The 24,553-nt window shown below is 41.5% G+C and overlaps 1 protein-coding gene across 4 annotated transcripts in view; it reads right to left on the reverse strand.

Moving 5' to 3' along the window:
• Nucleotides 1-24,553, reverse strand: part of cacna2d3a (calcium channel, voltage-dependent, alpha 2/delta subunit 3a) — a 113,120-nt gene that overhangs the window by 40,765 nt on the left and 47,802 nt on the right. For all 4 annotated transcript variants that reach the window (XR_007030501.1, XM_035645641.2, XM_047331159.1 and 1 more), the window contains exons 5-12: nt 19,309-19,471; nt 14,771-14,902; nt 13,666-13,877; nt 12,533-12,607; nt 9,495-9,584; nt 8,761-8,874; nt 4,053-4,131; nt 848-981 (exon numbers count right to left, since the gene is read on the reverse strand). Coding sequence is in view for 3 of the 4 variants with exons in the window: in XM_035645641.2 (XP_035501534.1) it covers nt 848-981; nt 4,053-4,131; nt 8,761-8,874; nt 9,495-9,584; nt 12,533-12,607; nt 13,666-13,877; nt 14,771-14,902; nt 19,309-19,471 (999 nt within the window). In the remaining variant the exon portion in view is untranslated. The remainder of the gene's footprint in view (nt 1-847; nt 982-4,052; nt 4,132-8,760; nt 8,875-9,494; nt 9,585-12,532; nt 12,608-13,665; nt 13,878-14,770; nt 14,903-19,308; nt 19,472-24,553) is intronic.

The following is a 24,553-nucleotide window of genomic DNA, read 5'->3' on the forward strand; positions in this document are numbered from 1 at the left end:
AGCACCTATAAGGGGTTCAGCTCTACATGTGATTATCAAATAAAAAATATTATTATGGTAATAGCTAATGGATATGTGTCATTTGTTGCCATTTCACTCATTTGCCACTGTATAAACTATCCCTAGCTAAGACTAATGCAGACTAGTATAGTAAATCCTACCTTCATGAAGGTTATAATGTTCAGTTTTTCTTAAAACGGTTTTGATGAAATGTTTTATAGATTTGGAGGCTGTAGTTTGTGCTACCTTTGCATTATAGTGACAACTGTTTTTGTTATTGGTCCTCCACATTTATATCAAACCAAAAAACATCTGTCAGTATAATATAGCACCAAAAGCTACGCAAAAACTATGCACCAAAAAAATCGTCCAGCATTATCATGAAATGGAATCAACACGTCTAAAAACTGTTTCGACAACAAGTTGTAATAGTTTTTGTAAAGTGTACTGAAAAAACTGGCACCTGAGTGCATTTGATTTTGTGCGTCTGTGTGGGGTATAGTACGAGGTTGAGAGAACAGAACGCACCAATGTACTACTCACGCTACACAACTCCCTAACACACACAGGAGACTCATTGACTTAATAGTTCCATCTGCTGCACACACATACTTTCACAGTCTGACATACAAAGGCAGAGCACATTGTCGAAGCCCTGCTTGTATTTTTTCACTACCATTTTCCTTTGGAGTAAACAATTCTTCCTTTAATTTGCGCACAAAAGTTGATTCAGTTTTGTTGTTTGGATTTTCCCAATCCATCAGCAATCTGGACCCGTGATGTACACAACCCAGTGGGCGGGAACTGGGGTCCAGTACCATGTGAGAGATGGCCGTTGTCGACTCACGGTGCTATCGATGTACGCCTCAGTCCACACTGTGTCGTGCTCCCGGTCGATCACCTTGGGGCGACTCAGCACGTGGAGATACTCCATCACGTTCTCCTGCACATCTGCCAATGTGGAAATCTGAGTGAAGTAGCCTGTTGTGCAGAGAAAGGGAAGAGGAGGAGAGCAAAGATGAGGAACTGTTTAAGATGCTTGCCAAAAATCAAGGCAGTGTCCTCTGCCCACCAAAAGAAAGATCAGAAGTAGGTGCTCCATGTCAGTAAAGCTGTTTGCAGCAAGTGTTATATCCAATATCAGCCTGGCTATATAATCTTTTCCAAGCCATCAATCCCATTTTATTTACCTTGGTACCAAGGCAGAGAAAATACGTCTGGAATACAGTATGGTAGGCAGCAGATATTAGCTTCATGGAGCAGAAGGGAACCTTGGTGCATATAGTAGTAAAAGCTGGAGAAATCCCTGCAGTGATGTACAAGTGAGCGTAAACCAGCATGGGTTTGTGAACGGGTAAGTGGTATGTAAATGTTAAACCAAATGTGATGCCATTTCCTACAATGGTAATGCTGCCATTATGATGCTAATGTGCAGGAAGGAATGTACTGTTATCTCAGCAGGGCGACAGAAAGGAGGGAGAGGAGGAGAGGGAATCAGGACAAAAGTAAGACAGAGAGAGAGAGACCATCACATTTTCATCCATCCATAAAAAACAGCAAGCTGCCTCCATCACCATGAGGAAGTCAAGGAGAAAATCATTGCTGGGGGAAATAGATTTTGGGGTCATCGTTCCCGCCGACGACCTTTACTCCACAGGCACAATGGAGCCAACGTCTGGCCTCAATACACGGATCTACTGTATGATGAATGGCACATATCCCCCCCACATAACTCAGAAGAGAATCCGACACTGGTAATCTAACTTTAAATCTGTGAGCACAGAAAAAAACAACCATACTTTTAGTAAAAAAAGCTCAATGGTTTGTTTACTAGGTATATTTGACATAAGGGCAGTGCGGCACCAAAACAGTCTAGTCTACTGGCTAAATATATCCCAACAAGCAGAATATGTAAATCAACATATCAGTACATTTTCATTAAGTAGGAGGAGGACATGTCGCTGATGCTGATAGGGGCATCGTCTCCAGGCTGTGTGAAACTGGGGACAGACACATGCATGTGAAAATAAAAGCGCATTCCTTTTTTCATTTCAAATGTTGCGAACGTCATTTCCAGTTAGTGCACAACGACCATGTTCGATTTGAGGCACTACCGTGTCAAAATTCACACAAGTCTACGCAAGTAAGCAGGCAAATCGTGTGCTACAAGGAATGGACCAAAGTAAGTACCCTGAATGGGACAGATTGCTCCACAGATTCCTCCTTTTAATCCTCAGAAGCATTCAGACATTCGGCTATTGTTGCACCAGACAGTGCAATGACAGCACACACATACCGACCCCCGTCACACACAAAGCAGGCTGCCTCAGTCTAACGGCGTCGTTCATCACAGTGGTGAGTGAAGAATGACTACTACCACTGGGAGGCTGAGGGGCGTCCTTCGGGCTGCACCACCAGGGCCAGCGAGACGAGCTGGGGCGAGGAGAAGAAAAAGAAAGAATGCTCCCCGCTGTCAGTGACATGGTACACCTGTCGTACATACAGGACAGGACAGCCTCAGCAGGAGGAGGGCATTAATATATTTTTAGAGGACCTTGGTATGGTTGACATGTCAGCAAAACACAAAGCAAGGTGTCCTGATACATGTAAATAATAGATGAGGTAGAGGCGGAAAGGCCAAGCTAAACTACATGTATCAGCATTGGGTATGTATGTAAGTATATGGCAAGCCTCACATATTGTAAACACTGCTTTTCCTGCTCAAAATTAGCTTGTACTGTAATTTAGAGTTTAAGTAACTCAAATCATGATGCTTTTCTCAATAGCCAAGACTCTGGGGTATACCTCATGCTTTGATTCCCAACTTTCAGGTATGGACAAGCACCGGCGGGGAGACAACACATGATAACTGTGCTTTATAAGTAAGACATGCAGTATGTACAACAGTAGATTAATTTAACCACGACGAACACGATGGCTATGACTCTGTTATGGCACTTCCCAAAAACAGACGGAAAGACACAACTGAGGTGTCCACATACTTTCATCCACACACACCATCTGTACGATATGTGTTTGTTTGACGGGCAAAGACAACCCTTATAAAGGAAGGTAATCTATTTTTTGTGCCATGATCACAGGTTGTCAATTGTTCACTTTTGGTTCAGGAATGAGACAGTGGCGTGAAGAGTCGCAGGGCGGTGAATTGACCCACACCAGTGTACGCCTAGTCGCCACTTGTGTGGGAGTTGTACACAGAAGTGTGGCTGTTTTGACACGTGGAGTTCGCGGCAGGGTGTTTTTGGCCTTTAGCATTTCCAGAGTCTTAACAAGATTTTTTTTGCCCCATTTAAAGGCCATGGGGAGATTTTTGACATCACCGCCTTCAAGGTAACACATTCTCGCCGCAAAAGTCACTTAAAGTCAAACAGTGGAGAAATTTAACCGAATGTTCTGCTGCCGTAGTTCGTAAATAAAGATGCTATGCCTTGGAAGAAGAGAGAAAACTGTTTCTGCACAGCTCCTGTAGTCTGAAGTCAATGTCACAAGCCCAAATCATCATTCGGCATTCACACACACGCACGCACATCCGCGCGCACACACACACCTTGCACGACCTATGCCTAGTCTGTCTTATCTATGGCAGCCTGAGGAAATGGATCCAGACTGTCTCTGTCACCCACCTCCCAGCTAAATATAGAACCTGAGGGAAAGTGCTCTACACACAGAGACGACCGTGACCACACACAAAGAGGCTGAAAAGTGGCGTATTGCCGAGATAGTTTGAACGGAAATCTTAGAGGAAGATGTAATGTGACATTTCTGGTCTGTGCAACTGGAACCAGCTGCCTGCTGTCACATACACGTGCTAATACTGATGAGCACTCACAAACATGAATCTTCGCAAATACATGCATGCACTCACACACACCGAAAAAAACCCCCACCAAACCAAACAAATCCCTATGATGATGTAATCATTTTCGTCTGGCTGACAGCAACATGGGGCAACTTTCCTCTGCAAAAACAGATTGTGAGGAGGAGAAAAAAAATAAAATACAGGAGTTTCTGCATGTGCTGTAAGATCCCACCTTTGTTGGCACATGCCATCCATTTCAGATTATCTGCGAAGGCTGACTCTCGACCAATCAGGTAAGGGAATATGCGGACCTGCAGAGAGAGAGAGAGAGAGCAGATAGCTTCCGTCAGTCATTCTAATCGCATTTTGATACGGTCCACCACACCACCATATAGAAGATAACACTGTCAAAGCCCGGCAGACGGCTCATTCGTTATCTGGCTTAGATTAGCAGGCCCATTCTCTTTGTTTAATGGAGTCGATTATGGATTAATAAAAAGCTTCAAATTTGTCTTTTAGATTTCATTTTGAGTTTAAATAATTCAAATCATTTGCATTGACAATAAACTAAACATTTAAGGATTAAGACATAGAGCTTTTTAAACAAGATAAGTGCACCAAGAATCTGCAGTTATAATGAATAACAAACAATAAACCATGATGTCAATATTTTGAGTTGAGAAGTCCAAACTCAACTTTATGTCCGAACCCTTTCCTGCCTTACCCTTTTTCCTGCTCAGTTGGCTTTACCAGCAAGTGCAGGGGCAGGTGTGTGTGTGTTTGTGTGTGTGTGCATGCGTGTGTGTGTGTGTGAAGAGCAGGTTGCCGGATTGGACCAGATGCAAGCCTCTATGGGCAAAGCTGCACTAGCACCCATGCCTGCGTTTTTCACTGCCTCCCATCACCCTGACAGCGTGTGTGTGCATGCGTGCATACGTGTGTGTGTGTGCACATATATATGCACATGCCGACGCAGGTCATCAGATTTAGGCTGAATGCACACAACAGAAGGATCTGAAAATCGCAGCACTATACTTCACGTCTATGTGGCATTCACTTTTTTAGTGATATATAAAAATAAAAATATAAAAACTATACTTATCTCAATCATCATTATAACAGCTTTAGCAAATAAAGATATAAACCACAGCTAATTCTAGGCTCACATTGTCGAGTATCGATATTGTGAGTCTATTTTTAACCGTAATGAGATTCACTGCGAATAATTAAAATCGTCAAGAGTGTCGTTTTTAAGCAGACCTAATTATCTATAATCATCCTCAATAAACACCAACCTCCGCCATTTGCAATGACTTTTGCAAGAGTGACAGGAAAACACAGCACAGCCGACGTGATCATAAACGCTGCATGTATCGCTCTAAGTGTAACAGTGGGATTTTTCTTGTTGTTGTTTGATAACATAATTCGCTGGTAACCAGGAGAAGGGGTCAAACTGCAGCAGGCCGGTTATTAAATATGGAACAGGTTTACAGCTGAGTTAAGAACAGTGGAGATTAAAAAAAGGGAAAAAAGAGCAGTGGCTCTTACTACAGCATGCAATCTTCAACCTACTTGACTGCACAAATTTTAAATAGGCAGAAAAAAAAAACACACGCATACAAGAATAGAAATGCTTATATATACACATCTGTATGTACCTGTTTATATACAGTCTATGGTATGTACCCATGAACGCACAGATGCACAGAGATGTTTAAGGTTGATGTATATGCTCTGCCCCACATTTTAAAATAAGATCCATGTGTGAAAAAAAATTATACTTGGTCACACTCTTTTATTACCTATAGCAACATTTGGCTGATGATTGTTATCCCGGACCTGTTTTTGACAAAGGAGGATATAATGTTTTGCCTGTCTCTGAGAGTCTAATACAGTCAAAGGTCACAGTTTAGCCACAGAAACTATGCTTTCATTCAAAGTGACAACTTTTTAAAACCCTGTCGGTAAGCTGTTTAATTTCAATAATTACAATTATTAGGCGACGCAGTGGGTCCGAAAGGCAAATGAAAAAGCCCCTGAAAACATGGTGGCACACTTTCTCCCCTGCTGACTAATCTTTTTCATCTATCTTTTTCCTCTTATTAAATTCCTTATCTTGAAATCTGCTTTTGTTCCGCTGTAAAATTAAGATGGTGACCCAATAACGGCAAGCATTCATTAATTGGTCATTTCTAATCACTTTCTAAATGTTCTACTCTCATGCCACTTTATCTAATTATCAATCTGGTATTTTTGAGACCGGGTTCAGAAGAGCAGAGTAAAGCTGCTTTAAGACACATACTGAAGTACGGACATTGTCCTCAACCTCTCCGGAGGGGCTGTATGCAAGAACGCATATGTCCGCAGATGTTGCTCCAGACATTCATTGCAACTTTTCCTGCCAACCACCTATAGGCAAATTTCCGGAATGAGCCCACGTGAGAATACAGCAGGAAAATCCCCAGAGGATTCACAGCGAGCGAGTGGGCGTGTTGATGATAGTAAATAAAAACTGCTCTCTCTGCGGCCGAATTATCGTCATGTTCTGCCTCATGCATGCTCTACCCAGATGCCACAGGATGTTCTGGAGATTATCCTGCTGTTGTGAACACGTCTGACGTGACCCCTGCTGCTTTCATCATATGTGAACGGAAAACTCCGGACAATGCCCAGACTCAACTCTGTGGACAGTTCCTGGAGCTCACCTCTGAAAACAGCTCGAGAGTACAGTACCTCTTCTCCCTTGGTTTGTGGGTCCAAGGGTCCGTTCACACGGAGAACTGCTGCTCAGGTGCATTGCTTATGAACTGGAACCTTCTCCGAGTGTAGGTCAAGTGGTGGATTCCCAGATTGAACTAGTGACTATCGACGCTGCACTGGGGCAGCCTTCCAAGACTTACTGTAGATTAGGAGCCAGGGCCACATGGAGACTATGTTCCTGTCTCTTGGGACCATGGGCGTCACTGCTTAGGGCATTTCAGTTGGCCTTACAACACATGTGCCCAGAGCAGCTGCGCCTCTCCTTTGAAGGACTGAACCTCTTCACAGCTTGTACTGCTACAGTGTAGCCCCCAGGCATTTACAGTTGTGTTGGCAACAGCATTATAGAGCGTCATTCAAGCACAGCTATAGCTATTATGGTTCACATTTGTTTTGATGCATGTGTGGGTGTGCAAATGACATACTTATGCGTGTTTTTGATGAGTGTGTACTGTAGCACCTTAATGTGGACTGGGAGCAAAGTGCATTTATGGCATATGTGGGAGATCAGATTTCCACAAAAGCCTTTAATCACTCTAATGTTCAGAGAGCAAAGTCAGGTATGGTCTCTGATACACATCCACAATAGAACGCAAAATCTAAATTCTTAAGTTAATGCAAAACAACTTCTGAACTCTTCTTAATTACAAAAGGTTATTAATCTGAAAATTGTGACAGTATATCTCAAAAAAAAATCATCACTTGTATAACATGAAAGAAAAAGTCATTATAGAATGTATTTGAAGTTTTTCAGTGTTTTAGACCTTAGCAGGAGATACTGTTTTTCATGGCAACACTTTCTTTATGATCTCATTATCTCTGTAGCTTTTTCGAATAAATGCTATCTGTGTGCAGCACTTGGGAACCTTATTTGCATTCAGGTTTTCCTTCGCATGCTCGTAGACTCAGTGCGATGCTAGACAGTGGTGAAGCTATGAAGCTGGTTGAAAGGAAGCCATTAAACCCCAGCAGCGGAGGGAGGGAGAGAGGGAGAGAGAGAGAGAGAGAGACAGGACAGACTGACAGAGACTGAAGAGTTCTATTATCAGCAGGGTTTCTTCTAAATGGAAGTATCTAGCAGCCTTGTCCCCTCTCTGCTCACTGCTGTACAGCCTTGAGGCATGTGTGTGTGTGTGTGTGTGTGTGTGTGTGTGTGTGTGTGTGTGTGTGTGTGTGTGTGTGTCTGCTTTTGATGCTGCAGCTGATCGGTGTATTATTTTCCATGGCTTCATGGTTTGACGAAGTGAAAAAAAAAACAGCTATCTGTGTACGTGCAAAAATATTAATGCATAATCATGTTTACATGTATGAATAAATTCCATATGGAAATGGAATCATGAGGCAGTGGCAAATATACAGTCCAGTTTGCCCGTGTAACTGCCTTTGGTACATCTATCCTCACCCCTTTAAGGGCGAAGACCCTGTAGGCGATCTTTCACGGGAAGAAAATGACTGAAGAATGAGCCCTTTTCTCCCCCTCCATCTCCTCTCTCCCACTCTCCTCCCATTTCATTTCACGGCCTGTCAGTAGAGCACCACAATTACCTTGCAGAACAGCAGAGAGACAGTTCTGACCTCTGAGCCAGGGCCACACTTAGCTCTTGGTTTAAAGCCATTCTGGGCGCACACAATACCTTCTGCCTTTCAAAGACGATTATCTAAAAACTCAAGACAGATACGAATACTTGGCAAAAACATGTCCTTAAAATATGACAACAGAACAGCGGTGTATCCGCATGGAGCCCACTGAGGCTCTTTTATTGTGATCGTGATTGTGAGAAGTTCAGTTTTTCTCTAGAAACTGCATTTATCCTGTACTGAAGTTATGATGAATGTACATAATTTGCAATCAGTGCCTTAATGCTGTAAAACAGCATCTTCTCACTCTCTCTGTCGATTGGCGTATTTAAAAGAGACTTCCTTGGTACATCTTTAAAATGAAATTAAACAAATCTACGTCATGATTCCCTTATTTTCTGACAGCTTACAGCCCCCAATAGAGTCAGTGATATATAGTCCACTGCTCTCCAGGGCTCACTCGTCACTGGAATACATCAGGTCCAGGAAATTGTAAACAGGGCATAAGAGGAAATTGAGCTCAGCTCTCCTCACAATACAGCTGTCCTGGAACACAATTGCAGAACAATGTGATGTGTGTTTGTGTGTGTTCAATACGTTACCTTCCTCTCTGGCCAGTTATACTTGGCAAAGATGGCATCATATGTGTCCACCGCCCCATCTGTCACCAACATAATGGCCTGGCTACACTCACTCCCCCTCCCAGTCTCGTTGAACTAGAGATGGAGATGGAGATTGAGAGGACAGGTCACTGCAGGTGAACAAAACAAAGCTTCACATCCATCCAAACAGAAATGTAACACTGTTTAAAATCCAATTTTTCCCATATCAAACAAATGATCAAGTTCTTTCCCATTTGAGATCGTAATGTGTCTTAACACGACTTACCCTCATATCACGGAAGCTACATGTGTAGTTAGAAAGCTAATGAAATTTTAAATAAAAGATTGCCTTATCCTGTGCACATATGCAGACATTCTGTGAGAATGGAGACATTTGTAATTACAATGTACCTTAGCTAGATACATATTGCTGAAATATGAGACTTTAGAAAGGGATGTTTAATGTGTGTGTGTTTTTTTTTATGTGCATGTGTGGGTGATTAATTGCTTGTTCATAATGAGATGTCAAACCAGTAACCCGAGTCATCAAGTGTCTTGTTTACTTGGTTTTTGCATGATTCTGTTGATGTAGCTATTAATTATGGGTGCACTAATTAATTTTGTGCACGGCACAGTTTGCTTTCTCTGTGTGTGTGTGTGTGTGTGTGTGTGTGTGTGTGTGTGTGGGTGCATTTGAAGACCTGTGCGTGGGTGATTATGAGTGTGTCACTTACGTCGCCGAGAAGATTGAAGGCCTCAGTCAGAGCTATGTCTAACATACCAATGCCTTGAGCAAACAGCTTGTCGAGGTGCTCCCGGAAATGCTGGAAAAAATAAGAGAATTTTCATGGTGATGAGAAAAAAACAATTGAGGGTGACACAATTAGGGGGTCGTTATTGTTTTTTATGGAGATAATAGCTACAGTAAAAAGATAAAAACTTGACTCTGTTGACTCTGCTTCAAACCAAGTAACTGCAAAAAACTGTTTACACCTAAGAATGTAGGTAACCCTCTCACATACACTTCTATACTGCTGGTGACAACGGATAAACAAGATATGACTCCGTATCTCATTTTTCAGGATTCAGGAATAACCAAGACCTATAAGCCCTATACCTACATCATCATCCTCCCATCAGCCTCTTATCTTTCTCCTCCTTTCCTTTTGCTCCCTCTACATTTATCTCCCCCAGTCTTTTGCTCCTCCCTCAGGGGAGGAGGAAAGTCTCTCAACACACAGTAGGAAGCCCAAGCAGCGTAAGGCCATGCCAGGGCTTGCTCACTTGGGTGCTAAACATGCACAAAGAACACACACACACACACACACACATACACCCACCCCCCCACATATATACACACACACACACACACACACGGGCACAAGCACTAGCAACACACAAATAAATATGTGCACAAAAAACAACCTCCAGCGTTCCTGACAACACCCCCATATGGCAAAAAGAACCTTTCCTTTGAAGTGGATAAAAAAGGGTTAATCGGTTCCAACAAAAGGCTGTACCCTACAGCAGAGTAAACTTTACCCACTGTGTGCGTGTCTGTGTGTGTGTGTGTGTGTGTGTGTGTATATGTGATTGAAGAGATTTGTCTCAGCACAGCAGGCCATGCTCAATCCCTGTAGCAGCAGTTCACTTAAGTGGCAGATTCAAAAAGTGTGTGTATGTATCCGTGTGTGCATGCAATCCTGAATGTGCTCAACCCTATGTGCCGCACTACAAGACTCTGAAAAGCACAGTGCATTGGAAATTCGTATGGCACCAGTTACTTGTCTCAACGTGGAGGTGGGAGCAATTTGGCTAAATGCATGGAAAAGAGACGCAGAAAAACAGTTGGGCTCGCTGAGTAAAAACAGCGAACACAGCGTGGTGATGTTGGGCTTTATCTGTTTTAACAATAGGTCAACTAGTATTGCATAATCAAATGTGATGTCCAATCTATATTTTAGCATCATACCAGAAAAAAAAAAACATTTTAGTGGATAAAAACAACCACCCATGGTTCGGCTGGTTTTAGCTGACAGTTGTGGTGAAGTCAAATTCAAGGCCCATCGCTGCATCCATCCAAAAACCTTCTGTCAGAACGGGTTTGGAAATTTGCAAGAGGAAAGATGTCTGGGTTAAGAACTAGAAAATGGGGTGGATGCTGTTAAAACAGTGTTAAAAACATTTTTTTTTTTACCATATTCAGCCTGTTCTAACTCAGATGCTTTATGCAAATCAAGCACTTCTTTATCACCGGATGGGTTAGGGTTACTGATTTTCACAGTTACACCACTAAAACTCACTTGTTGGTCACATCCGCTATTCACTCTAGACAGGTAAATCTTTCACACGGAGAAGCAAATGCAAAAAAAGCAAAAACGCTCTAAATATTACGCTGGAGCTGCTGCGTATGGGAGTTATAATCAGACAGGATGGATTTCACTTCCTCCCTGTTGACAAGCGCAATTACACAAATAGCTACTCGTTGCGATAAAGCCTGATGAATGTGTATCCCATGGAAGCTTGACAACAGGTATTTATGACCCAGTTGAAGTTTGGGTGTGAAAGAACAGATTTCTGGAGAGACAGATCAGTAAGTTTAAGTCTCCCTTGTGACAGTCACTTCCTGCCCCCAGCTGAAGTAAAAGACATTAGCCTTATCTACGAGTGCAGGCTGCCTTTTCCCCTCTTAGCTGGCTGACTCACACTACATTAAACTACCATCTGGAATTAAACACATAATGCTAATCCATATGCATAAGTCTACTCTACACCACGACCAACACTCTTTTAGAAATGAACAGAAACCAACTTAAACACCAACAGGTGCACATTCTACAGCACTCGCACGAGGAACATGGAAAGAAGTCCATGCATATGAAAGCAAACAGCTGCATCCCAAAGATTTGACCTCGGCTAATAGAGGTCAGGGATTGACATTTTAAATGGAATTTTAAAGAATTTGGAAGTAATGGAATTTTTAATCAGCACCTGGAGATGGAGCCTATATTGAAGACACCAGAGAGAAGCAGAGACTCATGGGTGGAGAAGGTGATCATGCTACGGTAATAGAACGGGGGCAAAGACTATCACGTGCCATCTTGATGAAAACATACTAAATGAACACTGCAATTAGTATACAAATGACACACTGGAAAATCAAAACCATAATTATAAAGAATTCTCCACTAATTTAGCATTACACTCCTGTAACATTCTCAGACTTATGATCGACAATTTAAAGGAATATTATCAAAACTGTTTTTTTTGAATTATTCATTTGCTGTCCTGTTTAAACATAATTATCTATATCCTGTTTATGTGCCGTTAACCAATAAGAACTATAATTGATAATTAAAAGTAAAGCAAAACATTTAGAATTTTGGCCAATTTACATTCACTTTGTGAAGGATAATATTTACTTTTGGATGGTTCCATGATGGGAAGTAAGTCGGGAGCTCTGTTGTGTAATATATATGTATATCTTATACGGTTTTTACATCTAATGCTCTATTGTATGTTTTATTTTTAGAAATTGTTGTTTTTTAATCAAATGTGCTTTGGTACAAAAATTGAATTAGATTCTCGTGGTTCCAATTAAGACGAAAATAAACTTTAACCCAAACATGTCATTGTGACTCTAATTTTTTCCCCTTAATACTAATATTAGTTTATTATATTTACTTGAACCCGACCAGAGCTTCAGGCATCAGTGATTTTCAAGTGATGAGAAATGAGAAAAATGACAGGAGACAAGGAAAGACAGACTTACGTCTTTGTTGGGGACGTCTGCTTGGACCAGAGTTCCATTCAGGCACGGTTCCACATAATGCAATTCCTCATTGTACTGGAAAAATACAGACAGAACTATTAAAGCAATGACAGAAATTGCTTTAAATGTGCTGTGTGCTATAAAAATTCCACATTTTTCAGATTTGATAGACTTCACTCATCTTGATGCAAAGCACACTGTACAGTTCTCAATGGACCAGTGCCTGCCATTCTGTGATAATACTCACCACTTAATGCACAAGTATAAATTAGACTTCAAAGGCAAAGAATGAGAAGGAAAGTGTGTTCTTCCAAAGCCAGTAATTTTGCCCTCATCTGTGTAGGTACATATGCATCCGTCTGTCACCTCTGGCTCTGTGAGGGTGTACAGTATGTGTATATTTTGCAGCATGGAGGAAAAAAAGGACACTTTTCCAAAATCACTCAACGCAACTGGGGGTAACTCTTAGATAACAAAGTAAAAGTAGCACAAAGACGGAAGCATAATCGAGTGAGACATCCCTTTAACAATTTGGGGGAAACAATATGTTTCTGCCCGATAGTCTAAATCCTCTTTTTCCGCTATTTTTCAAAAGAATAATTTTCAAAATAACATGATTAGGATATAAAATGATAATGAACACTTTGTTCTCTGTAGAAAGAGAATGGAGGCTGGCAAAGTGACTAGACACACACACACACACACACACACACACACACACACACACACACACACACACACACACACACACACACACACACACACACACACACACACACACACACACACACACACACACACACACACACACACACACACACACACACACACGTGCAAGTCAATGGTCGCATACACACTCGTGGAGTTTCATCAGACTGAGATGCGATAACAATGGTTTTGGTGCCTGAGGCGGGATCCAATCATAACTGTCTCTTTTGCAATTCAAATCTTCATACAGTTGCCTGCTAATTGGTTGTGAGCGTGACAGAAGAGAGAGTTGATTTGTTCCAGCATTGCCTCTGATCTGAGGAGGAGAGGGTGTGTGTGTGTGTGTGTGTGTGTGTGTGTCTCTATCTGGATCAGAGATTAAGTGTACTCCCCTTAAAGCTGTGGGCACATCTGTGTGGACTTACAGCGATGATGTTGAAAAAGTCATCATCTCCAAGAGTGTCCAGGATGGAGGAGACGGTCTGTCTGGCGATCGTCAGCCTGAGGCCTTTCATGCTGCCACTAACATCCACCAGGATCACCACGTCTTTTGGAGAGGTGGCAGCCTGGATGTACCACTTCCGGTTACGACAGTCAAACGCTATGACCCCGTGCTCATCTGGCTTCCATTTGATTCCTTGAGGAGCATCACACGTCAAAAGATGATCAATTGCAATAGTGACTAAGAGAGGCATGTACAGAAGTAAAAAATAGCAGTAACTTTGCAGATACTGAAAAAAAAGGGGGGCCAGGAAATTCATTCTCTGAGCCTCACTGGCTCTCTGCCAAAACACTCAGCTTTTTCTGTCACAACAGATTTTTTCCAAAACACTGATCATCTGCTTTTAGAAATACCTCCACCATTTTCTTACTTTCAGTGGTATCTAGCCATGCAGATGGAGATTCGAGATTTCTGCAGGCGCATCAGTGCAATAGAGGTAATTGTGTTGCTCAAAGCACTGACAAATTCAACAGCAACATTTCATACTACAAACTCCTCCCATGTCCAAATTGCAAAATTCACAGAGCACAGTCAGCTGTTTTCCCCGGGACCATTTCTTAGGTTGAGGATAGACTAATATGAGTTTAAGATGTGGTCTTTATGAAGCAATGAGTTCGGCATAATAACAATGGTCTTTTTGATTGCCATAGATGCACAGGGTATATTGTAAATGTTATATGTAGACTGAGGTGTTTGATATTAAAACCCCAATCAAAGAAAACATATACACCAAAGGTTTAAGAGGTCTGAAGGAAAAAAGAATAGGAAGAAGTTTCTGCATTGATGTTTGCAGAAACACACACACACACACACACACACACACACACACACACACAGACACACAGACACACAGACACACAGACACACACACACACACACAAAAAAGAGAGAGGGAGAGCGAGATATTCTCTCAAGCTGTCACTCACGTAAGATTCTCCTTTAGGGAGACAGCGACTTATTTACAAAGAAGCAAACATAGACCGCTACTGCCCAGCACCCTCCATCGTCACCAACAAGCACACACTCACCTGGGTATTGCCTGAAAAATCCTTTGGCACTGCCAAAGTATTGCCATATGAGTGACGGGTCCCTCTCAAAGTTATCCACGAACACCTTATTCAAGGCCTCAGACCAATACACTCCGTTGACTATTGCAGAGTCTAAAGCAAAAATGAAAAGAAGATGCAAAGGGGAGAGAGTAGAATGTTTTAACATTGCTTGATACAGTCTGGGAGGTTGCAACAGGTATTCTGTACTATCCCGCACATCCAGTCATTTCATTTCACAAACTGCCCCACGTCAGATCACTATTAGGACCTTTATTCATTACAAAGAAATACGGGCAATATTTGCAGAAAAACAAATGAAACAGATGAGAATAGCGAAAAAAGGAATAGGAGAGACTGTAGACTGTTCTGCATTCTACTGTTTCGTCAAAATTTAATCAAGACCTGTATCACACTTGGTGGAATCTATTTTACATCAGGTGAAAACAGCATTTTCATTTGTAGTGACTAAAAATACATATTACTGTCAATAGTCAACATCTTTCAAAGTATCTTTATTTACATCTCGTCATTTCATGTTTCATTATATTTTCCAAATAGAACTGTGCTGGAGATGGTTTGTGTATGTGTGTGAGAGAGATATCTTTTTACATTATAATTCTTCATTTTATTCTTCTATATACAAATAGGAGAAGTTTTTCCTCTCTCTCTCTACAGGCTAGAGGAAACATGGCATGACCTCTTGCTCATGACCTATCTCTTCACAAAAGTCCAATGGTTTTCCCACAAGTGGTGAGACAGCAGTGCTCCTAACAGAAAATCCTCGGATCGCTTTCAGCTTGCTTATAAATAGAAACAATAATTCCGTCTGGAAAAATTACCCCGGCCCTCGTGCAAACCATCAGACTGCTGATTTTGTAGGTCGATTCTTTTTCGTCGATGTAACATACACCAGACTAGTTATACATGTGCACTCTATATGTCATCTGGGAGGAAAGTAATCCAGATTCCAAATATGAATACTTGGGACTGACCAACAAACAAGAAAGATCATGTTCAATAATAAATAAATAATAAAGTATATTCCAGAAGTCAGAGGAGGCTGTATGTTGTAGTACAAATTTATAGGAGAAACCCAGTGCAGGTCATAATTATATTATGTCAATATGTTCATAAAACAGGTGAAGGGCAGTAGTTTTCTCTCTCACCTCAGTTTCCCAACTGCTCAACAACAATGTATGTTTCTTATCATGGATGGCCATAATCAGGGGTCAACTCAGTGTGAAATGATAATGTTGGCCATATTGCAGCATGTGGACACACACATTGAGGTAAGAGGCCCATCAACTTATGTCCTGCTTATTATATCATCACTGGTCAATTTGACTGTTCATGGCACAGGCCAGAACTTCTCCTTGTGCCACTGGGAAATGTCCTGGTGCTGATCAGCTGCTTTTTTTTTTTTTTTACAAGCCGGTCCCTCAGCGGCATGTCTGGTTTGTGTTTAAAGTCCCAGAAGCCTTGCTTTACACTGGAGTAATTAATTTTGAAGGGATCACAACACTAATTATATTTTTACTGGGAGATTACAATATACAAGCGTGATATGATGCGATGCTGAAGGAGACGGAGCTCAGCTCCAGCAGGTTCTGGCACAATTTAACTCCTGGTTCTTGGGCAAAGACATTACAACCTCTGTAAATGTTACACAGTTTGTCAGCAAACCAGTCCGTGTTTTACTCAGGTGTTTCTGGAGTTACTGCTCTGTGGTGTGTGCACATCTAACATACAGTGTGTCTCTCTGCACAACATATGTGCTTTAGCGTTTGCTAATTCTATCCACACCGACTATAATATATGGTGGGGCATATCCAGCCATTTGAGCTTCTATTCAGTTTACAGGCTGGGAGAGGAATGAGTGTAACTGGTCAGCAACCAGACAGCCAAGCTTATACCAGCTGCTCTCCACCACAATTTTTCTTAGCTCAGGAGCGGAGAGGGGAAAATGGAAGCAGAAAAGGATGAGCAGACAGACAATCATACGGTTAGACAGGTGCACAAAAGCCTTCAGAGAGAGATAAAAAAAAAAATCTAAAAAAAATCCAGGAAGGCAGACAGGAAGGCAGGCAGAAAATGACTCAGAGACAGACAGACAAGAACCTAATGGACAGAGAGAAGGGGGGAAAAAGCAGATAACAGATTCCCCATCATCTCCTATACTGGCAACATTGTTCTGCTGTCAACAGTCATGCCAATAAGCCATGATTGAATTAGTCTTCTGGAAGTCAGCACACTAGAGCCCTCTCTTGATACTCAATACCTATCCACCTCCATGGAGCGGAGTCTAAAGGAGGCTGGATTTGATCCAGGCTCCATTTGCGCAGAAACACAGTCACTTCTGGTGCGGCCTCAGTGTCTATTACGATCTGAGCTCATCACGGTGAGGGAGAAAAGTATGAGCTCTGCTTTCCCCTTCAGACGTCATTTAAACGGATCTCGTCTAATGCAGTCCTTAATTCAAACGTATCAAAGGAGCTCCCGTGATTCATGTTCACACACACACAAGTGTACTTAAGTTAAATAAGTAGAACTGTCTGCACCAGTCTGAGCGATCTAAGATGGATCGTTATTCGGTTACTTATTAGAGGAGATTGCTTTAACAAGACGAGGGAGGATGCATGGGTAGAACCGGGAGAGAGGTGAGGTGAGATTCAATGTGTGAACGAGTGAGTGTATGTGCTCACGTGGAGTAGCAAACACTTCTTCATGTGGCAGAATATAAAGGTAAGTAATGTATATGGACATCAGAGTGTATCGACCTGCCGCAAACGTGAGCACGGGTTCACTGCACCCGCGGTACATGATCCTGTCATGTAGCCTCGTAAAGTATGATGGTGGGGAGCTGTGTTTGGGTTGCGACGTGAGTTCGGAAGATGGATGTTTGACGAGGAGCGTTCTGTCTGCGATTAATCTCTTAGGGGGCACAAAGCTTTCTGCTATCAAGGACCCGGCCTCCAATTCATCACTGCTGCCGACCGAACCGTTCGCTAAGTGCACGGGCCACAGACAACTCTTCAGCAGCAGCAGCAAAAAAAAAAAAAGAAGCTTCAGATGACAGTGATTTCCATAGGTCATGTGAAGAAAATGCAGCCATTGCAGCCTCGTTTCAGGGAGACCACAGTGGCAAAGACCACAGTGACCACAGATGGTGGACGTGTCTGACACTTGGTGCTGGTGTGAAAACGACAACGACCAACCAAGGTCCCCCACCTTAAAAATGCAGATTATTGGTGGATAACTTTCTATTGATGGGTAGACCTACTGTTTGGTACCACGAAGTTGTATAGTTTTGTCTAATATCGTTATAATTCGCTTGGCATTTGACGAGCATTTATCTCCTCGGATGTATAAGTCATCTTCCCCTGTGGCACACTGTGGTAAAGAAACATTCAGATTCCACGTTCACAGTACGAACAATAGATGAGCAAGCTTTTGCAAATTCGTTCGCAGTCTGTTTCCTTGTCCCAAACTAAGCCTCTCAGACTCCATATGCAGACCAGTGAACAGTTTGCCCACCAACAAGCTCCCAGTAGTCCCAGACTATGACACTTAAAGCTGTAATAGGCTATTTTTCGGGACAAATTTCAAGCTGAGGACCGAATAATCGGGGATGGCTTGTCCAGCTGGGGGTTAAATGGTTTAAGTTTTGGGTTGGGCACGTTGTGGTTATGGTTTGGGACAGGAGGTAAGTCCGTGAAATTAATGCAGGTCTATGTAATGTACCCAGAAGCGATCTGTGACAATGTGTGCGTGTGTGTGTGTGTGTGTGTGTGTGTGTGTCTGAATTGCGCATGCTTGCACCACTCTATTCTACTCATTTGCCTGTGAATCAAATCAAAATTACTCTTCCTCTACATGTACCGCTCTGCCAGCCTGCCAACCTCACTCTCCGAGCACTTTCATTCAAATCCTTTTCCATTTTATTCACTCTCCTCCCGTCACTCTCACTTGCGTATTCCCTTTTTTTTTCCACCTAGCTGTAATTAATCTGTTGCTCAGACCTTCCATCAGTCTGACTTAACCTACTTTCTTTCTCATTTACTTCCCCCCCCCTCTCTCTGTGTCTCCAGCTGGGTTAAGCCGACATGACATTCACTGTGTCCACTGAGCATTGTACAAGGCCGTGACTTCATCGGTTTGGACTTGAGTGGATGGCAAATCAGCAGAATATCCGATTATTTAACTGCTAATTAAGTCAGTGTGTGGTAGAGATGATCCAAAGAGTTACAGTTAATGAACTCATATCCTCCTCCTGACACAGGCGCACATGCGTGTGCACCGGCACCCATATCAAACTATTGTACAATTGAGTTTTGTTCATTTTTAGACTGGGGTTTCAATCATCCAAATGAGTGAACAATTCAGCAAAAAAAAAAAAACATTAGCCGAGAAAACATCGGATCAGATGTACATGATCATTTCATGGTGATGGTGTTAACCTTTTTTTGCACAATTGCATTTTTGACACCTCTATTATAAATTATAGGTCGGGGACATACCTTTGTTATACATGTTCGTGGGTACCTGGACCACACTGAGGCTGAGGTTGACTGAGAGGTTGTTAAAGTGGTCATTGGGTTGCAGGATGAATTCTCCTCCGAGCTCTACTCTGTTCCCCTCCTTATCCACCTCATTGATCAGCACTGCATTGAAGTATTCATACTGGAGAGAAAAAGATAGAGAGAGAAAGCAACAAAGTTGAAATGAAAAATTTAATTAAACACATGCCCTACTAAGTATTTTAGAAAATGCTTCAACCAGGATTGTGTGTCTCAGTTTCAACGAATTCAACTTGCTGCATCGTGTTACCACTGTACAGGATGACTGAGTCACTTCAGTGCTGAGTCAGAGAGCTGTTTGTGCACTAAGGTAACCTGAATCCATGCATCATCTTATACATGCATGTTGCCAGAGTGGAAAGCTGCTGAACTGACGGATCTCTCCTCGGCCTCAGTGCACTACCTTCCTGCAGATGCTGAATGTGGTGCTCTGCATCCACTGTATTTTTAGTATTGCGCATACTGGGGAGACTATTAATAAATCATAGAGCTAGATAAATATAGAGCACATGGCTCCCTGCATCCCAAAAGCTCTGAAGTCTGAGATGCCACACAGGGGCACAGCCTACTGGCTTTGAGCTGATGCAGAACAAAAGACAACAAATTGATAAAGATGCTCAAGTGATTGAAAAGAAAAATTGGCGTATTAGTCGAAAGACCCATGTGTACTTTTTGTCTGTTCACTTGTAAATGAACTACACATACAGCTACAGTAAAATAAGACGTATAAATTATGTCAATACAGACTGAAACCAGTACAGTAAATCTAAATTTATAAACAGTCATATATCTAGAGTATATATGTTAATCCTTTGGATTTCAGTCTTACAAAAACTTGCCTGATCACAGTGCATCTCTGTTTGTTTCCCTGCAAAAACTGTCATATTTACAGGGTCTCTGCACCTTTTCATTTCAAAATTCCATAATTTTCCAGACCTAATTTGACATACTCTTTTTTTTTGTATCATACTTACACAGTCCTGTAAATTACTAAAATGCAATTCTGCACTTTTCAATACTGCATAGCAACATTGTATGTATTAACTTGGCCTATAAAATGGTTTGTGTCCAAGTAAGAAGTAAAGGTTTTGTATTAACTTTCTACGAGTCTGGCACAAAAACTCTGTTGGCACCTTAACTCTGAACAAGATGTCGGTTCACCACATTGACATAATGAAATAATGAAGTGATAATTAATAATGAATTTTCTTCGACACAAATGTGTTCTGTTAAGCAGTAGCTGATGAACAACCTTTACTGTTCCCCCAATAAAAATGATTATTTGTCAGTTAGCAAAAATGAATAGCCATTCTCAAGAGTCCAGTATAATGCCTTGGTACATGTGTTATCATTCAGAGCGGGAAAGACACTTTTTGAACCTTTGATTCGTAAGGGGTGCGGTGGGTAAGACTGAAAAGACTGAAGGTTTAAGTAAAGAGTGAATTTCTGTCAATTCAACAGCATAGAGCACACATTTAAAAGTCATAACACCTTGCGTATGTGTCACCAAATAATGCTGACAAAAGCCCTTTGACCTCAAACATATTCGTATCCCGTCCCGACACTTACTTTAATTTCCTTTGTTCCCCCTCTTCATTCGTCAAACAACAGCCACCCCAACACCCTACCGTCTGTTCTCGCACCAGTAACCTTCATTTGGGCTAAATCTTTCCAGCTCCTCCTGAGGAGCACCATCATCTCCTCAGCCTCGTGCGAAACACAGATAAAGCCATCAATTAGGCTGGCAAATGCAGTGCCTATCTGTCTAATTAATCAGACCTGATGAGGCCTATTAGGCCTTTTATCAAGGGGAACACTGCCATTTCAAGGTGAGGCAGCACGGTGTTGCATATTTCTGCCGACATTTTCCCTCTCATCTTTTACCTGGGTCATTATACTTCTGTGTGGACATAAAATATATATATACAGTATATGTTTTAAGAAAGAAGTAGGGCCATGATAATTTTTTTGGCTTTCACTCAACATTTTGTTTTACCAAACTGAGATGATAGTATTGTTCCAGGGTGTTACAGATCCCTTGGCTCTTTTTTATCTAGTATTTTTAGGATTTGTCTATTTAGAGTGAGTCCACATGCTTGAGTGTAGTCACGCCGGTCTGTGACCAAGTTGTTATGTAAAAAGACATATGGAGAAAAAGTCATACAAGCTTCAAGTACAACAAGCTTTGCGGCAGCTGGGGACAATTGGTGCCTCATCTGATACGAGTCAATTATGATGCCCAGATAATTCAACATGTGTCAGAGATGTGTCAACGACTTCACCATTAAACAAAATATCAGGATTAACTGTGATATTAATCCTACATTTGTAAGTAAATAAGTGAGCAAAGATCTAATGAAACAGCTCTTTTCAATTCATAACATGGATAAAAGGGCCTCACAATGAACCCATTTAAAATAAACCATCAACTACTCAAGACAGTAACACAAGAGCAACAAAATATGTTTAAAAAACACCATCAACATAAAAGCAAAACGTACATTAAAAAAGGCTTCTGCTATCTCAACAGTTGAACTTTAATTACACAATATAAAAGTGAATATGAAGAGAGGAAGTGATTAAGACAATCAAAATTAGTTATTAGCAAGACCACAGAGGAGCTTTTAGCAGCTAAACAACCATATATTTCCCTCAGGAGAAGGTAGAGACCAAAAACAGAGCTAATAGAGAGAGTAAAGCGAGAAATGGACTTCAGTCATCAGGGGCAACACAACCACAAGTCCAAATGAATTCTAACTTTGCTGCAGCTCTTGCAATATTCTACTAAACAAGAACCTTGAGACTCCTCAGATGCTGTACAACTTGAAAGGTTATCCAAAAAACTGTTGCCACTGACACAAGAAAGTGTCCCATGACAAAAAAACTGTCGAGTTTGCAGGAATAACAACCTTCATTAACTTTGGCACAGGTTCTCATTTCAGAGAACTACTCAAGTGTTTTGCTTCCATTGCACCTGTCCTCTCTTCCTCTGACAACTATTTCCCTATCTCCTGCCAAAGACGGCTTTAGTATCCGGAGAGCGTCTTAATTAAACCTGATAATCACCATCACAGCCTCTTCAGGTGGCTCTCAGGATGATCCAAACAACAAAATGCACAAGCAGAGAGCAAATTCTATATAATTTAGCAACTTTCAACTAAAATTGAGTGAGTGTTTCTGTCCTTGAGACTGCTTTCTTTCTTCGTTTCATTCATTCAAATTTCTCATCATTTGGAGCTAATTAATGTATTCTTTTCAGATCATTCAACACAAATGACCTCCCTGCAAAAGTTGGAATGAGTAAAATGGAGAAACTGCAGAAAGTCTTTTGTCAGATGTTGCCAGACTTGCTCACTAGCAAACAAAATAACTTTCATTGCAATGGGACTTAACAAGCGGCAGAGAACCTTCCTTTGTAGAAAACTGGGATACTTAAAAACCGAGCTTAGTTTCTACAATGCATAACGGCAGTGACGCACATACAGTCTACACACACACACACACACCTGATGCACAGAGCCAACTGCACCTGCAGAAGACAAGACCCCATTGCGTCTTCACTCTGTTCTCTTTCTGCCATTGTCGAGTTGGTACCTGTTCCATATTCCCTGTCGCCTCCACAGTCTCACCCTCCCAGCCCGATTTATCCCTTTTCCTTTTTATCTGGCTGAGCTGGTTTCCTTCTACACATTGTTCACTGGCTGTATGCAGTCCACTCCAGGCTCGACATGTCTCTTGCTGGTGAAACCAGTGTTCATTGGAAAGTTTTGGCTACTTTCAGCCCTATGGGTGAGGCCAATTGGCAAGCTGTCTCCGACTTTTATTGAAACTCAGACAGTTAAGGAGCGAAGTTGGTTTGAAAAGCATGCAAAAACACAGGTACACAAACATTGAGCAGACATAGGCTGTTGTCATGTACATGGACACACCCACAAAAACCTTGTTTGTATGGCGGCGAATATGTCAAAATGCAAGACGGTAAACAACAGTGACTAATTACCCAATTTGGGGAAACTGTTTGAATTGGGCAGGTGTTTTGAAAGACAGCGAGCGAAAAGGCAAAGACAATACAAAACGCCATCAGAGGCATTAGCCCTTTAAAACACAGGGATTATAAAATAAAGTTTAAAAAGTAAAACAAACAATGGTTAATGAGTCTGCTAATAGAATTATTTAAATTCACAGCATGTGGGCTTTAATTTGGATTAAAATTGTACCCATCAGCTTTTGAGTTCCAACGGTGTGGGAGTGTGTGTGGGTGTTTGTGAACTGAAGCAGGGGCATAGTGTGTGTGTTCGTGTGTGTGTGTGTGTGTGTGTGTGTGTGTGCGAGCGAGCGTGCGTGTGTCCATGCATGAACTCGAGCATCATTTGATTTGTGTGTGCAGCATGGGTGGACATGTGCGTGCGTGTGTCTAAGTGCGGGTGTTTTTGTTGAGTAAGTCAATTATGCCATTGCAGCATTACAGTGAAGGAGCGCCCGGTGCCACTAATGCAGTCCCTGATCACGGTGTTAACAGCCTGATCTTTAACGCTGGAGTGCATTACGATGAGAGATCGCACATGTACTATCGGCACCTACTCACTCAATGTGGCACAGACATGGAGGGAGTGATGAGGAGGGGTTGGTGGAGGCCTGTCAGTCGCCTGTTTTCAAAATATGACACCTAAAGACTGACAACATACATTTCTAGTGAAATATTTTATACTTTATATCAAATTGACAGCTGCATTGACTTTTGTTATGGTAGATAAATGTGTCCAACAATACCTAGGAGATACATTCATTAAAATATTATCATGTCATTTTCAGTGCAGTAGAGTAATTTTGGCCTTTGTTTGTATGTGTATGTCTTTTCATCTTGCAAGTGTATAATTTGTATCTACAGTAATTACATTTTGGTCATTTGTATGTATGTTTTAAAAGGTAAAAAAACATTGCATTAATTCACAAAATCAACTTTACAGTTAACAGTTAGAACAATGTTTTTTTCAGTTTGCTCTTGACCAATAATGAAAACAATTACACATCAGCATCTTAACTGTTTACTACGACGCCCCATCATCAACTGTACATTCAGGTTTTTGATTAATCTTGTGTATTTTTTGTTATTGTTTTCTTGTGTATTCGCTATATTAGTGTATTAGTTTGAATGATTTATTCATGTGAAACATTTTAAACAGTC

Source organism: Scophthalmus maximus, chromosome 3 (assembly GCF_022379125.1).
Source record: "Scophthalmus maximus strain ysfricsl-2021 chromosome 3, ASM2237912v1, whole genome shotgun sequence".
In the NCBI taxonomy this organism is placed as follows: Eukaryota; Metazoa; Chordata; class Actinopteri; order Pleuronectiformes; family Scophthalmidae; genus Scophthalmus; species Scophthalmus maximus.